This window comes from Carassius auratus, chromosome 13, assembly GCF_003368295.1.
Source record: "Carassius auratus strain Wakin chromosome 13, ASM336829v1, whole genome shotgun sequence".
In the NCBI taxonomy this organism is placed as follows: domain Eukaryota; kingdom Metazoa; phylum Chordata; class Actinopteri; order Cypriniformes; family Cyprinidae; genus Carassius; species Carassius auratus.
Window position 1 is genome coordinate 17,050,412 of NC_039255.1, and position 15,957 is coordinate 17,066,368.

Sequence of the window (15,957 nt, forward strand, 5' to 3'; positions counted from 1 at the left end):
CAAATAACACATCGGTGGAGCAGGTGTGGCATATCTAGCTTTTGAAAAGTGAGCACCATAGTAAGACACAGGCATACAAATTTCCATTGAGCAACTTATGAGCAAAATATTTTTTTTTCATGTATATATTAATTATGGTCATTAATTTCCTGGCATTCTCTACTATTTATGCTCTTTTTGGATTAATATACACTACCGGTCAAAAGTTTGGGATCAGAACGATTTTTTACGAGTGTCTTATGCTCTTTGAGGCTGCATTTATTTGATCAAAAATACAGTGAAATTTTAATACTGTGAAATATTATTATGGTGTAAAATAAAAATGTTTTATTTTAATATTCATTAAAGGGGGGATGAAATGCTATTTCATGCATACTGAGTTAAAGAGTTGGATTCCCATGCTAAACATGGACAAAGTTTCAAAAATTAAGTTGTACGTTAGAAGGAGTATTTTTGTTTTGTTCTTCCGGTATGTCACAAGTTTCGGAAAGTTTTTTTCGAGTATGGGTCTGTGTGACGTTAGATGGAGTGGAATTTCCTTATATAGGGTGCTAAGGGCACTTCTGCCAGAAGAGCACGCGCTCCCGTATAGCAGAGCAGAGACGAGACATTCACTGATCAGAGCAAGAGCGAAATGTCACAAAAGAAGTGTGTTTTTGGTTGCCAGGGCAAGACAACCCTGCACAGATTACCCAAAAAAAAAAAAACAGCATTAAGGGACCAGTGGATGGAGTTTATTTTTACAGAGCATCAACGGAGTTGTGCAAGTGTTTTTGTTTGTTCCCTGCATTTCGAAGATGCTTGTTTTACAAACAAGGCCCAGTTTGACGCCGGATTTGCACATCGTTTATTTCTTAAGGATAATGCAGTCCCAACGAAAAAGGGTCCCGATCGTGTGTTGGAACCGCATGCGGTGAGTAAAACTGCTTCAAATATCTCTGTGTTGTTAACTTAGCTATCGGTGCGTAAGCACATCAAGTAAACATGCGATGTTGTCATCAAACTGCACTTACCACATGTAAAGCTTAAAAAAACAAAAAAGACGACATAAAGTGGAACTTAGTCATTTTCCAAAACTGCTAAGCAAATATATACAGTTTCAATACATACCACATAGAGACGTCCTGCTGTAGTCCTTGATGCTGCTGCTCTTATTCAATTTTAGCCTCTGGATCTGATTCTGGATCATAAATAAACGGCTGAATCTGACTGTTAGCCATGGTTTGTTTTGGATGTTTTTTTTCCTCACGGTAAAGTCACAGTTTCCAAACACTCTCAACGCAAAAGCTTACTCGCGCTCGTGATTCTTTAGCTCCGCCCACACGTCACGCCTCCAGTCGCTCGTGTTTTTCCGGGAAAAAACGGTACAGACTATCTTTCTCTTATAAATGTAATAAAACTAAAGACTTTTTGGAGTTATGAAGGATGCAGTACTACTCTATAGGTACTCAAGATTAACAGGATATTGAGTGAAAACAAGCATTTCACCCCCCCCCCCCCCCCCCCCCCCCCCTTTAAAATCTCATTTATTCCTGTGACGCAATGCTGAATTTTCAGCATCATTACTCCAACCTTCAGTGTCACATGATCCTTCAGAAATCATTTAAATATGCTGATTTATTATCCCCGCTGGAAACTGATGTGATTCACATTTTTTTGGAACCTGTGATACTTTTTTCAGGATTTTCTGATAAATAAAAAGTTTAAAAGAAGAACATTTATATAAAACATAAATATTTTCTAACAATATATACTACCGTTCAAAAGTTGGGGGTAAGTCATTTTTTATTCTTTATTTGTGTTAAATTGTTAAGAAGTGATAAAGATTTATATTAAATAAATGCTGTTCTTTTTAACTTTTTATTCATCAAAGAATCCTGAAAAAAAAAAATCAAAAAACATATTTGGCAGCATAACTGTTGCCAACATTGATAATTATAATAATAAATCAGCATATAATAATGATTTGGGATAATTTTAAAATAATTTTAAAGGATATTAAAATAGAAACCATTATTTTACGTTCTTTTTTTATTGTTGTTTTTGTTGTTAATTTTTATTACATTTTTCTGTCTGTATTTTTGATCAAATAAATGCAGCCTTGATGAACATAAGAGACTTTTTTTTTTTTTAAACATTACAAGTCTGACTGCTCCCAAACTTTTGAATGGCAGTGTATATCCATTAAAATGCAAGCCATCTGTTCTTTAATTATATATGAATTCTAGTCAGTAAATTGAGAGCGTTTTCTAGTATTTATGTTCTGTTTAGATTAATATATATTAAAGTACCTTCCATCTATTATTTATATATATATATATATATATATATATATTTTAAATGTATGTGTCAGTGTACACATCAGAGTCTGGAACCCACAAATTAGCTTCACTTTAAACTCTTCTTTTAGCTGATTTAATTTCTAAATCTTTAATTTCCTTTTTCTATTCTGAAAGACATCACGCCTTTAGAATATTTCATCCTTCCAGCATATCACCACCTCTTTCAAATAATCTCTTTGCCCAGGCAGAAATCTTGCCGACAGATAATCAGAGATAAATATGTTTAATTGAGGCCAAGTGAACTTTCTCTATCCGCAGTACAGTCAAGCAATCTAAAGTAAATGTGCTAATTAGAGCAAAGCTCTGTTCCCGCAGAATGCTGAGTGGGCCGGGCTGCTTGAAAGATGCTTCACTATGTCTAAGCCATTAACATGGGAAGGTTCACATTGCAAATGCATCGAACACAATATCACAGCTTGTTCACTGTGTGATTTCTGTGTTAACTGGTAAAATTAATAGTTTAAAATCTTCACCATTTGGGTAAGAAAACAGTAATCTGTATAGTAGTGTTTCTGTAGATCTTTTACTGAAGTATAATGAGGAACTATGGGATTTTTCAACATCAATATACATCTCATGTGTAAATAGAGACAATGAACAGATCCGACTGAACCACACCTGCTCTTTTACGCAGCTTCCTCTATTTGCCTGCCAACAAGTTTACATCTCGACTAACTGGGATTCAAAATGTGGGAAAAACCGCTGAATAGCAGACAGGGAGATATAACAGATTCAGGTCAAACTGAGGTGAAAATTAGCATTTCTCTCCATTTTTCTGAAGGGTCTGAGAGCCCAGTGTCCCTGATCAGACCGCAGGCCCTAGCACTGATGAGACTGGACCACTAACACCCAAAGGAGGCAAGTTCCTAATTACCCATTGTGCCTGACAGAAGCCTCTTAATTACCAACTTCATTAGCTTGCTGCTCTTTGTTTTTCTTCGGTAGGGGCCGGTATAGGATGGGGGTGGAGGCTCGTAGAAGGGAGAAACGAATTGCTGTTTTAGCACCTTTCCTCCCCTTTCTGAACAATTCTTCTTCCTCTCTCTCTCTCTCTCTCTCTCTTGCTCACACTCATTCCTCTCTTCAAGGAAATGTTAAGACCTCAGTCAAGGATCTAATTAGATTCATGGTGAGAATCAGACACCTTTTAACTAGCCTCTGGAGTCCCTAAAAGGACAGCAAGTGACTGGGCAGGAGAAAGAGAGAGCTTCTCACACGCACACACATGAACACACCACCTTTCACGTGTGAAGTGGTCTGCTTTACTCTTTTCTCTCACTTAAAAAGCAACCTGAAGTGAACACAAAACATAAAAATATAAAAAGCGTGTGTGCACTTAGTTCTAAACGTATTAATTGGGTCTTTTTATTGTAGTTTTATTCAATATTTTATATAATATTCATATATTTTTAAATACAGTAATTTAATCAAAATTCTGTAAACTTGCCCAAATTACAATTTACAGTCTTAATTATTTAATTGCTCTTTTGTTCTCATATCATTATACATGTATGTGTGTGTATACATGTACCACAAGCTCCTAATATATATATGTGTGTGTGTGTGTGTGTGTGTGTGTGTGTGTGTGTGTGTGTGTGTGTGTGTGTGTGTGTGTGTGTGTGTGTGTGTGTGTGTGTGTACAACTCTGTACAATGACATGGGTATGACACAGGTATTACAAGGAGAGGGTGACTTATGAGGACATAACCTGTGTCCCCATTTTTCAAAACACTTATAAATCATACAGAATGAGTTTTTTTGAGAAAGTAAAAATGCACAAAGTTTCCTGCGAGGGTTAGGGTTAGGTGTAGGGTTGGTGAATGGCGATAGAATATACAGTATCTACAGTATAAAAACCATTACACCTATGGGATGTCCCCACTTTTCACCCCACTTTTGTGTGTGTGTGTGTGTGTGTGTGTGTGTGTTTGCACACACTTGGCCAATAAAGGTAATTCTAAAATGTGAAAAATGTGGGGGGGTTCCACTGCAATTACAAACTGTACAGGAAAAGTTATTAGTTCTGTTATATATTCCATTTAAAAAATATAAATAATAATTAAATAAACCAAAACTGGAGTAATTCTTAAATAAGAAAGTGCTCTAACCAAACTTCTCGTTATACACACTACCCTCCTCCATACTTTCCCACTAAATTCCATTTGCTAAACATGGATCATTAGAATTTTTTTTCCTTTAAGAACTTTTTTTCTTCATCTTTTTGGTGCCGCAACTGTTGGACAATGTTTCAGTTTAGGCAACACACCAATATGGGACTGGTTTGCACATTTGAATCAGGAATAAAGTCTTTGACTTTCAGAGTTTGACACTGACAGTGAGTAATGTCAAGTGGTTTAGCGTTTTCTGTCTGCATGTCAAAGGACTGACATAGTCAAAAAAATAATAAAAATGAAATGAGTCTGAGAATCCCAGGCCACAGTGTGTGTGTGTGTGTGTGTGTGTGTGTGTGTGTGTGTGTGTGCTCCTTAAAATAGTCAAGACTTTACATGCTGAAAGGCTTGTATGCAATTCCAAGTGTGTTGTGTAAATCAAGGCTTGCTGCTGTAGTGATGTCTTTCAAAACACACACTCAATGAACTAGTGTTAGAAAGAAAGCATATCAACTTAAGCAACATATGAGAGGAATGACCACAAGGGAAGTACAAGAGGCGATTCAATAGGGCAACACGTGATATATTTAGTGAATATTTTATTCACTAATTTTATTTATTTTATTTAGGGAACAATCGAGTTTTTTCCAAACAGCAAGGCCAGATTTGTATCAGGTGTACAGTCCAGCCATGAGGAATATATTAGCAGGCTACTTTTAAAGTTAATGTCATTTGGCAATATCGGAATAATAATAATAATAATAATAATAATAATAATAATAATAATAATAATAACATAAAAATATAATAATCATAATAATAATAGTTAAAAAAAACGTTAACTTGAGAAACCATAAGGAATACACTTTGCACTTGCACTTGAAACAGTCGTCTTATGACTTCAGTTTAAGATAGTTTTAAAACATCATTTATGAAACATGCTACATTACAAAAGCTGTAATGATCACAGTACTAATGTGATACTTTCAAAAGTCGTGCGTTGCATTCAAATATACAATTATTAAAGCAGTGCACCTGGGAAGTCCAGTGTGAATTTCGTTGTAATTTACTGAGAGCAGACCACCAAGCTGACCAGGCTCATGCCGACCGATTTACACTGTGCAATTTCAGTATTGTTTCAATTCCTTAGGCTTAAGGGCTACATGTCTGTTTCTAGGCCTATAATATTTGTGGTCTGTATGTTCGTGCGTCTCTCTCTCTCACACACACACTTTCTCTCTCCCTCTCGCTCTGTCTCCGTGTGTGTCTTCAGACATCGAAAATATGTAGAGGTGAGATGTCTGTTAGATTGTTGAGTAGATGGAGAGATTGTTTATTTTAAAACTTAAGTTATAGATTTTGGTTAGTGATAGTCCGTTAGATTTCTGTCCGTTATATCATCAAGGGGTTGCGGTGTAATAATAAGCAGCCTAACTGAATTATTGGTTAGGCTATTGATGTTATTCTAGTAGTCGAAAGGTAGAACGCTGTTGCACTTGTTCCATATAAGTTTTACCAAATCAGAACCTAAAAACTTTCGTAAATTAAATAGAAAAGCATTGAAGTCGGTTGGGTGAACTTAATAATTTATTTACTGCACGGCCACTGAACTTTAAAAACACTTTTAATATGCTACATGAATTTTGAAGTAATATAAAACGTGCTGGCAAGAGTCCCTTTTAAAACGATTCTCCGCCGTCTGTGGATGGCACTTGATAGGTCAAAATGCAATTCGATGAGGCTTAACTTTATAGGTCTACTTTGATAAGAATGTTGATTTCACAAGAATTCACCCTTCAATTTGATTTGAACAATTTAACAAAATACATTTGAGAGAGATTTCCCACTTGCTCCTCATCCTCATCCTCTTCTTCCTGCAAATCTGCTCCAGGATAGTCTGTATCGTGACAGCCACATATTGCACGTTGATGATCGCAAATATAAATGCATTGGATCTGTTAAATTGTCAACCAAAACAGCATAAGAAATAACTGCAGTGTCCCTTAAAATGACCCATGCATCTCCATGCTGTTGAGCTATGCTGTATTTCTCACTCAGTCTCTGAAAATATTTCTGAAACAAACAAACAAAGGAAATTTCAAATTATGTCTTTATTATATTCCATATGGTTTTAATGTATGAAGATATTTCACGCTATTTATTATTGGTGTCAGGTAGACATGAAGGGGCTGGGTGGAGTTGGGGGGCTTCAAACAGAGTTACAGGATTTGTCAGCTATAGCTACAATACAATGCACTTGACCAAGGCTACAAAAGTCAAGTACAATAATATTGCTGTCGCACATGTTGTGTGCCATAGGCCTAAGAAGTTGTGACAGACTTGCATACATTTAAGAATGGAAACTCTCAGGGCTTTCCTTCGTTAATAATAAAAAGAGAATCTAAGATGATGATATTAAATTTGTAACGTAAACTATTGGAAGGGTGATTATTTTGTAATTGCTCATTAGTCTTGTATATTTATCGCTGTACCTTATGGCAAGGCCGCGGGAATTGTGAGGGGGGTTCATTCTCCCATTACAAGGATCAGTTTCAAAAGTAATTTGTGAAACTGGATAGATTGTGTTTGTCGTGCCGTCACATTCCAGTTCTGGCTATAAATATCACCTCAAACCAGTTTCAGTGGCCAGTTGCATGGAACACGGCACTCTGGAAATAAGAGCATAAAGCAGAAGCCTGCAGATAACTTAGGATCGTGCAGGACATCCGATCAAAAGACATCTATATGTTTCTGCCAACTGTAAATAAACTGAAGTGGAACTTTAACGGAGGACAGTGTGCACAATAATCTCCATCACACTTTTTTTTTTTTTTTTAAATGAGAGTAGCCTAATTTTAGCTAGCCTACATAAACACGGTGCAATGCGTTGCTATAATGCAGGTAGTGTATATGCTATATTTAATCAAGGCACAGGCCTAACTTTATTTTGCACACGAGTCCAGACCTTCCAGAGCAGTCTACTGTAAAACTCCCTTTTAGTAGGATCAGCGGACGTAATTAAAGCTAGTAATTGCAGATTAGAGGTTTTGGGTCATTGGGGTTATTTGATAGGAGGGTGTTTTAAATGATGGGTAATTATTTAACATCACTCGTAGGCTATGGTGCAGGTTTTTTCACCTGGGTTTAAAACCCAGACCTCAATTTCAGAGACCACTGCAAGCATTTGCAAGCTACACCAACTTTTTTTCCCCCCTGCACTGTATGATGAATCATGGCAATGGTCCTCTGTGATTGATCGTTTGCCTTTTCCATAAGCGTGTCGTTGTTGAATGTTTAAGTTAAAGTTGCTTCTGAAACAAGTCATCGCAGCACAAGGTAACCTAAGCGGGTCAGAAGGTTCTCAATACAGCGGGTCCCATGGCCCTTGCTTGTTTACAAAAGCAAATCTATCAATAGACCTAACCTATACAAGGTCGAAGTCATAGCCTAGTCAACTGCTCACTGTTTTCGAATTATTTATTTATTTATTTATTTTGTTGTTGTTGTTGTGGGTAGAGATTGTATGTCTCGAAAATATTTAAATAATTTGAACACAATAGTTTATTTTAATTTTAATAATGAATTTGTCACATAGGCCTATATGCTTTAAAATTAGGCTATGTATAGGCTAGAATCGAATTGGCCTATATTAAGTAGGCTAGCCTTCGGTTCTCTAATGCCCTTGCATGTTTGCTCTTTATTTGGCACACTCGGGTTCTTAAAAATTAATTTAATAATCTTCTCAACTCACATAGTCTAACGTTAACAAATACTTTAAAGTTTCTAACCCTGGATTAGCTATTTGACGAAATATAGCCTAATTTATTTTCTTTAAATTCAGCTAATTGTCCAGCTTTACATGCAAAACATCAGGCGCTTTTAAATCAGCAATGTAAAATTAATAAAAGGGAGCGAGCGGTAATGAGGGGGTGTCCTGTCTTTTGAGGCACAACGGAGGGAGAAAGTGCGCCAAATTTGTTTGCAGCGGATCAAGGCTCACCGCCTTCACTGCACTTTCTTTATCTTAATTCCAACTTGAAAAGATATAATTATCTAGTTTGAACAGGGCTGCTATCAAATCCTTCTTTAGGCAGGGTAGGGAACAGCTCGAGTGGATTGTGGGCTCTGAGCCGCTCGGTGTTGCCCGAGATAGGAATAATGAAGTTGTGGAGTCCGGAGATACAAAGGGCATTAACCTCATTAGCATGAAACCTTTTCTTCTAACTATTGTGGGACCCTTTCAGCCTTCTAATCCCTCTATTTCAAAGCTGGGTTTGTAATAAAGCTTTTAGGGGTTTTTCAAAGCTAATAGTGTTCTCCGCTGATTTTTTTTATTACCTTCATAGTCCAAAGACTGTTCAAAAATCCCATTGCTTAGCCTAGTATGTGTAGCCCAAAATAAATTTTGAACCTTTATCAAACTACGATTAAAAGTTTTGGAGACAACATGAAAACGCTCGTCAATGGTATCTTTTATTTAGGTCTATAGAAAGACGAATATTTGGGGATAACGTGTTTTTTAAATGGATGTCAAATACAAGTTAATAGATGAATTTGCGTCTTTTACATAGCCTACAAATATAAAATTCATATTTGCATTCTACAGCCTGTTATTCATATAATAAAAAGCAAGAACTGAGAAGGAAGGCTAAATACATCCCAGCCGTTGCTGTCGACAAGATTTTAAACAAAGCTCTTATTTTGCGGCACATTGCAAGCCTTCTCTTATCGCGTTGTGAGAGGTAGTCAGATTGTACTAAATTATGTCCAACCAGGCCCCCTTGGATCCACGGATTAACAGATTAAAGTGGACCACTGGGCAATGCATCCCCTTTCCCCCACATATTACTCGTATGATAATTGCCTAAACTGATTTGCACTTTCACAAAAGCTCGCAGGACTCTTTGTAGCCTGAACAGACCAGACGCTGCACTTCTAGCAATGGAAATAAAACTGGTCAATGCCAGTCTAAATCAGACTGAGCGGCAAATGAGGCAAGAAAAAAAACAAGCACTTCGCTGTGGAAAAATCGAGCTCAAGACCGTTGTAAGCATTCTATTTGTATCCGTTTCCCCGTTAGGCTACATGCTTTATACTCTCAGATTAATTAGACAGCTGGAGGAATATTCCATTGATAAAATAGTGATAATTACCATACCTCGCCTGTCTTTCCTAAAGAACAATGACACCAAGAGACCGAATCAAAAGAAGACAACTACCAGTGCAATCCATACAACTGTCCAATAATGATTTTCTAAAAACAGAATGCATCCTAAACCATTTACTATACCGGTCAAAAGTAAAAAAAAGAATAAAATAAAAAAATAAAAAGGCTATGATTTTATTCTGAGCAACATATTGATAAAACTTTATTGACAAAATATTGACAATTACATACTTCTTGGAAGTATACTTTGTGTTAAAATTGTAGCAAACTTAACACAAACACAAAATTATTTACATTCTTGTAAAAGACGATTTAACATAAACATTAGCTTTTAGTATCTCTATACATGGAATACGCTCAGTGCTTGAAGTTTTGTTGCCTAGGCGGCCGGCAATTCATGCATTAATCCTTCGAAGAGGGGCGAGTCCCGATCACATATTCGCACCAAAATTGAGGAGTCATGGTAAAGCTTAATTTTTAAGGAATGTCATGGAGAAATTTTTTTTTTATTATTACAATTACTATTGTGTGTGGTAAACTTCAATAAAGCTTTTATAGTCTGGTTTAAAATGTGTTTTACTTCTGAAAAACACTATAACGCAGCACTGCTACTTCATGTTGTTTTCACAATCACTTTAACACGAGAATCATAAATTCAAAGACTGCACACTGTTGTAAAAAAAAAAAAGAAGAAGAAGGGGGGAAGAAGCACACAACATTTCATTTCTCAGATTAAAAATAGAATCAAAATAAATGTACTCTGAAAACAAAGGTCAAATCAATTAATAAACCTACCAAAAATTATTTGCTCTACCATGCAATTCAAGTTTTACAAAAAAACTGCTGTATATTTTGGTATCTTGATGTGGAAGGTTCACGTTTTGAAAAAATAAAACGGGAGGAAAAATCCTTCAGAAGTGCAAATGTCCTTTGCGCATTTGAGCTATGTTTTGTGATAGTGGTGATGCGGGTAGTGTGGTGCTGGGGGGCGGGGGGTGGCCTGCGTGTAATACCTGTCAATCACCTTGCCTTGGCAACGTGAAAATTATTGACAGTTCCCTTGTAGTGACAGCAGTGCCACCAACAGGATCTCTCACCCTCAAGCTGCCGATCTCGAAGAATCAAAACGTGATACCCACTCCCTCTGTCAGTACGCAGCATCCTTATCCGTGACATCTTTCGAGCCACGCCGCTGTCCTGGGTTCAAACAGTTTAAGTCTTTTAATCGTCTGAGGTGACGTCAATTTCCTCCGGGCTTCCTTGTTTTGTGGCCATCCTCCATCGGTTTATGTGATGAGTTCCTTTCTTTTTCTGTTGTGAATCCGAACCTTCCTCCTCCAGTTTCTGACGCTTGAACTTCGTCCTTCTATTCTGAAACCAAACTTTTACCTGTGGCAATGAAAAAAAATGAAAATAATCATCATAAAATTCGCAAAAGCTTTTCACTGGCTTCGGAATCAAATAATTAAACAAACAGAGTTGGCTAAATTGAAGGTATCACTAACGGGCCTTAAGAATAAATGGCTAGACGGACAAAGAACCACCAGGTATCTCACAGTCAATCTAGTCGCGAGACCACTGCTCGACTTTCATTTAGTGTCTTCGGCCTGAATAAATTAAAACAAAAAAAAAGAATTTAAATGAGGTATTAAATGCATAACTTATCACTGATAAGTGAGGATGAAATTGGGGAAGAGAAGACTGCTGGCGTGGCTTTTCTTTTAAAGTGCACCTGACCTGTTTACGAACGACAGGTTGCATCATCACCAAGCCCTGCTGCTGCTTCAAACTCAGACTGAACTGTTGAGCGGACATTAACTCACTACAATAGAAGCAGTGTGATACCAGTGTAACTTCACCGACATTATCGCTTATTATCACGGATCAGTAGCCTATGTTAACTGGTAGGCTATATTTACAATTCACTTATTATCCCCGTATATATAACATTATCTATTAGCACACATCGGTAAAGTCCAGTCTTCAGCGTATTCATCACCTTTATCATTCATATCGTCCGTAAAGATCACAGCTGACAACTTGGCAAGTGAGGCACATTTTAATGTGCTTTCAGGGAGCTAATCGAAGCACTGAAGAGGCTCGTAGTTCATTTCTCTCTTGCTCTTCTGAAAGGCGGCGTTTAAAAAAGGGCCGGTGCTGTCACCGGGACAATAGACTCCGACCGGGCCAATGAACGATCCGCGCAAATAGGCTACGATTTTAAATATGGTTAGGGAAATTCATTGATTCCGCCCCATTCTTTTAAGTGTTCGTTTAAAACGGTTAACTGGTTAATTGCCAAACATTTCCCACAATAGCCCTCTGCCCAAAACCGAATAGTTCAACCTCCCCAAAAAACGGGGTCAATTGGAAATCGTGGATTTAACCCACTTCAAACCATTACGCTTTTAGAACAATGTTTAGTCATTTACGCGTGTGATTCCCAACAAAACAAACAAAAGAACATTTTCTGTTATGATCATCTTGAAATCAGAATGTTGCCACATCTGTGCAAATAAGAAATATACAGCCTATATATAAGGCCATTTATTACTAACGCCAATAGCTACTGACTGCGACTAGCCTATATGTTAAAGAAGAAAACGATTAAACGCTGGAAAATATTTTGGCCTACATAAAGAATCTAACTTTTAAAACCTTTTATTGTTTATTGAATCATTCAAAACTACATTTTGTTACCCAAACATTGCTTATAGACTATGTTAATATTTAAGACTCAACTTAATCATAACAGGACGAGCCTAGACATTTATTTAGGCCGTATTATATAAATAGAAACATTGCGCACATTATATATAAACAACTTCTTACCTGAGTTTCTGTGAGGCTAAGGCTGTGAGCGAGCTGTTTTCGTTCCGCACCGACTACGTAATGATTTTTTTCGAAAGCATGTTCAAGCCGTAGTAGCTGTGATGGAGAAAAAGCTGTACGAATCCTTTTGGGCTTTCTTGCCAGTGCATTGTGCAATAGGAAGCTTTCAGGACTCGTTTCGTTTCCTGTAATGAAAATAACGATCATTAAAATCCATCGTCTACCATAATATTAGTATAGGCCTAGGCCTGCTTTCTGAACATAATTGTTAGACCACGGTCAATGCGTTCTCACGAATTAATTGCGGGCTATAGGCCTGAAGTTTGAAAACATTATATAAGAATTATTATTGTTTATTATTATTATTATTATTTTATATTCTCTGGCACAAGTTACTTTAGTCCAGCAATATCGTTTTCAGTAGCTAGCTAACCTAATTAAACTTTTGATGCAAATTCAAATGTGAGACAAAATAAGGTTAATTTACATGTAATCATTCAACATCTGATGCCTTCAACATTATTTTCCTAAATCTATAAATGAAACACACGGAGATAGCTACACCACGGCTCTCTCTCTTTTTTTTTTTTTTACTGAAATGTCCTCGAATTAATTCAATGGCTTTAATTATCTTTCCCTTGGTAAATGTTTTCATTACGAGTGTTTCGTTTAGAAACTGGCATGACACATGTTTTCCCATACTGAATAGGCCTATTATAAAAGTAAAAATTAAATAAATAAATAAAATAAAAAGAGACACAAATTGTTTCTGTAATATTTGTGTCATTTAGCTATACAATGTAATAATACAATAGTATCAAACTTATTAACGCTTATGAATATTAGCGTTCGTTTTTAAGGGAAACAAAAGGTCAATTTTCAACATTAAGGACCAAAGGCAAATGCACTTTCAGATAAAGGCGAAGTTCGAGAAATTTACGATAAAAATAAATAAAAACTCGAACGGCAATTAAACTTCCGTTTTCTTAAATTATTTCGTTGCCCTTATTTTTTTTCCTTGTAATATGAATGCCTATTATTTGTAATAAAGGTTTTTCACATATTTTACTACACCACAATCGATGTGTTTTATTAGGCCATAGCCTAGTAATTATTTTAAAAGGCGATGTAACCTGTTTACGCCAAATAAATATTTAAACCTATTAAAATAATTATTTTAAATTTATAAAACATTAAATATAAAATATAAAATAATAATTAACTTGTGAGTTTTAAACCAGTTTGAAGTAAATACATGGAATAACGCCAGATTATTTTCTTCCAGAAATGTACTTATAACCGCAGGCTATAATGTCAACGCTCTACTTCACAGCAAAAGTCTATATTTCGATTCAATAAAATTAACTTTTTTCGATAGCATTCATTTCAGCATTTTAATATCTAGCACAAAAGTGACATTTAATCTAGGTAATTATCAATGAAAAACTGCAGCGTCCTTGGGCCGTTTGGCCCTCTTTTCTCTGAACGACTGGTCAAAATAACTGACGAATAAAACATTTTCCTTGATCTTACCTTGAAATCTGTGACCCAAGTATCTATATCTATGTATCAACCATGGATAAAAAGTTGAAGGGTCCCTTTGCTGGCTTGCGAAAAGAGGGTGCGGACTGTGCGAGGACGACAGCGGGTGAGCAGCCAAAGCGTGAGGAGGAGGTACTGAATGAACTGGGACGGCGGAGTTGGGAGGATGTGAAACAGCCTCAGCGAACACCAAGTCCGGGTTTGAGTAGACGCCCCTGCCGCTGGAATGAAAGCCGTTTAGAAATGGGTTCATCTGGCTTGAGTTTGCATAGCTGAGAGCCGCTGGTCGTATGGGCTCCTCGGATCTCGACGCTGGCAAAGGATTATCCTTCGCGACCAAAGACTCTATGGTAAAACACCTCTTCGGTGTGGGCTGAAACATGGTTCACCAGTCAAGATTCCCCAGTTTAAGTGAAAACGGTACACGCACTAAAAAAAAATACTCCACACCCAAGACCAAAGTTTTGTCAGCAAGTTAGCGGCAACTAAAGAAAAGGTAAAAAAAAAAATGGTTAAAAGCACACAGCTCAACACATCGTCAGAGAGGTGGCCGACTTCTCCAGACAATCCATGAATGTGATCGGTTCCTCTCCAGTTGTGCTAGCGATTTGTTAGTTCATGAGCCTAATTAGCTCTGGAGTCACATAAACAGTTTCCTCTGAAGCCTGTAATGGCTTGGTGATTGGTCGCTGCCGCTCGCCTTAAGGTTGAGGGAAGAGTCTTCAAGTGCGTCAATACGAACGAGCGCCGAGAGGCGGATTCAAGCAAAACGGAACGGATTCGCCCAGAAACAGAGCTGTGGAGCAATTTACATACGCAGCTGATCCCATTGAGAGACTCGAGGTAGCTACTTCAGCATGTATTTGTGTCGCACACATGATGCTTTTACTCGCTGTTATCCAGCACCTCAGTGCTTAACCGCTGCACGTTTACATGCTGATTTGTATCCAACTCGACTACAAAAGTAGAAATGCAGAGTCGTTTAAACAAATGTCTGTACTCAATGAAATTCTGTCATGAAATAATCAGTTCAAATGACAATCTTTGTGCATATCAAACTTTTTGAATGTAGACAACTACTCTGGTATTTCGGTGGGCCTGTATAACGCCCACCTCTTTAGCCTATTGTCTCTCCGCGTTTTCATTTTCTCCGATGGGTTTTTGATTAGTTTATGAGAGACTCTCTTTCTCTATTGGCCAGGAGACAAGGATGAGGCTTATTAGACAGACAATATTTTCAGCTATGTTTGTTTGTCGTATGACTACAAGAGTCTATTACCCTCTAACTACTCATTAAATCGGTGGAGTTAAATCCCATTATGGGTTACTAATGTGCATACTGCATCTCAAAAGTTCAGGTACACAGTTGTCAACGGGATCTCTTGGGTTTTGGACTCTGTTTTGCGGGGTGTGAGGTTGTTCGGTGACATTTTAATAACGCTTTATATTCTTTTTACTTCTACTTTTACTTTTCACGTTCAGATCAATCTCATAGAGCATTACATTATCATTCACCACGTAATTATGTGTTGTCAAATAGAGCAATTTTTGTCGGCCATATGGCTACACATAAAAAAAAGAACGTGCATAAATATCAGTAATATTTCTACCGATGATATAACATAAAAAAATAAAATACAAATAAAAATAATCAGTACAACTACCATTCTGGATTTCTGTCCACGAGACAAACTCGCATTTGATATAGGCTAATTTTAAAATGCAAGTGTTTTGGAACTGCAGTGAACGCATATGTTCAGTAGGCCTATGGGTTTACAAAACAGGTCCACATTTATTGCATTCATTATTCACTTGAATAATTTTACTTATAGCTCTCAACACCCCCTATTTGTCAAAATGAATGCATAGTGAACAGCTAGGTTATTGGATTAACGTACAAACGCAGCATGACAATATGGTGTCCTTTCCTTTATTTTTATTTGTATAATTATACAATAGGCTA

At 37.0% G+C, this 15,957-nt stretch overlaps 1 protein-coding gene across 1 annotated transcript; it reads right to left on the bottom strand.

Moving 5' to 3' along the window:
* Window positions 1-9,792: 9,792 nt before the first annotated feature.
* LOC113112886 (homeobox protein EMX2) lies at window positions 9,793-14,958 on the bottom strand. Its single transcript, XM_026278793.1, has 3 exons — window positions 13,986-14,958; window positions 12,453-12,637; window positions 9,793-11,009 (listed from the first exon to the last, which is right to left on the bottom strand). Exons 1-3 carry the CDS (start codon window positions 14,374-14,376, stop codon window positions 10,842-10,844), a joined length of 744 nt encoding a protein of 247 aa, XP_026134578.1. The 5' UTR covers window positions 14,377-14,958; the 3' UTR covers window positions 9,793-10,841.
* Between the last annotated feature and the right edge of the window lie 999 nt (window positions 14,959-15,957).

Coding starts and splice junctions, on each gene's coding strand:
- LOC113112886 (XM_026278793.1), bottom strand. CDS start 14,376: ATGTTTCAGCCCACACCGAAGAGGTGTTTTACCATAGAGTCTTTGGTC. Junction 12,638..13,985: donor CTTGGGTCACAGATTTCAAG/GTAAGATCAAGG, acceptor TTTTCATTACAG/GAAACGAAACGAGTCCTGAA. Junction 11,010..12,452: donor TTAGCCTCACAGAAACTCAG/GTAAGAAGTTGT, acceptor TCATTGCCACAG/GTAAAAGTTTGGTTTCAGAA.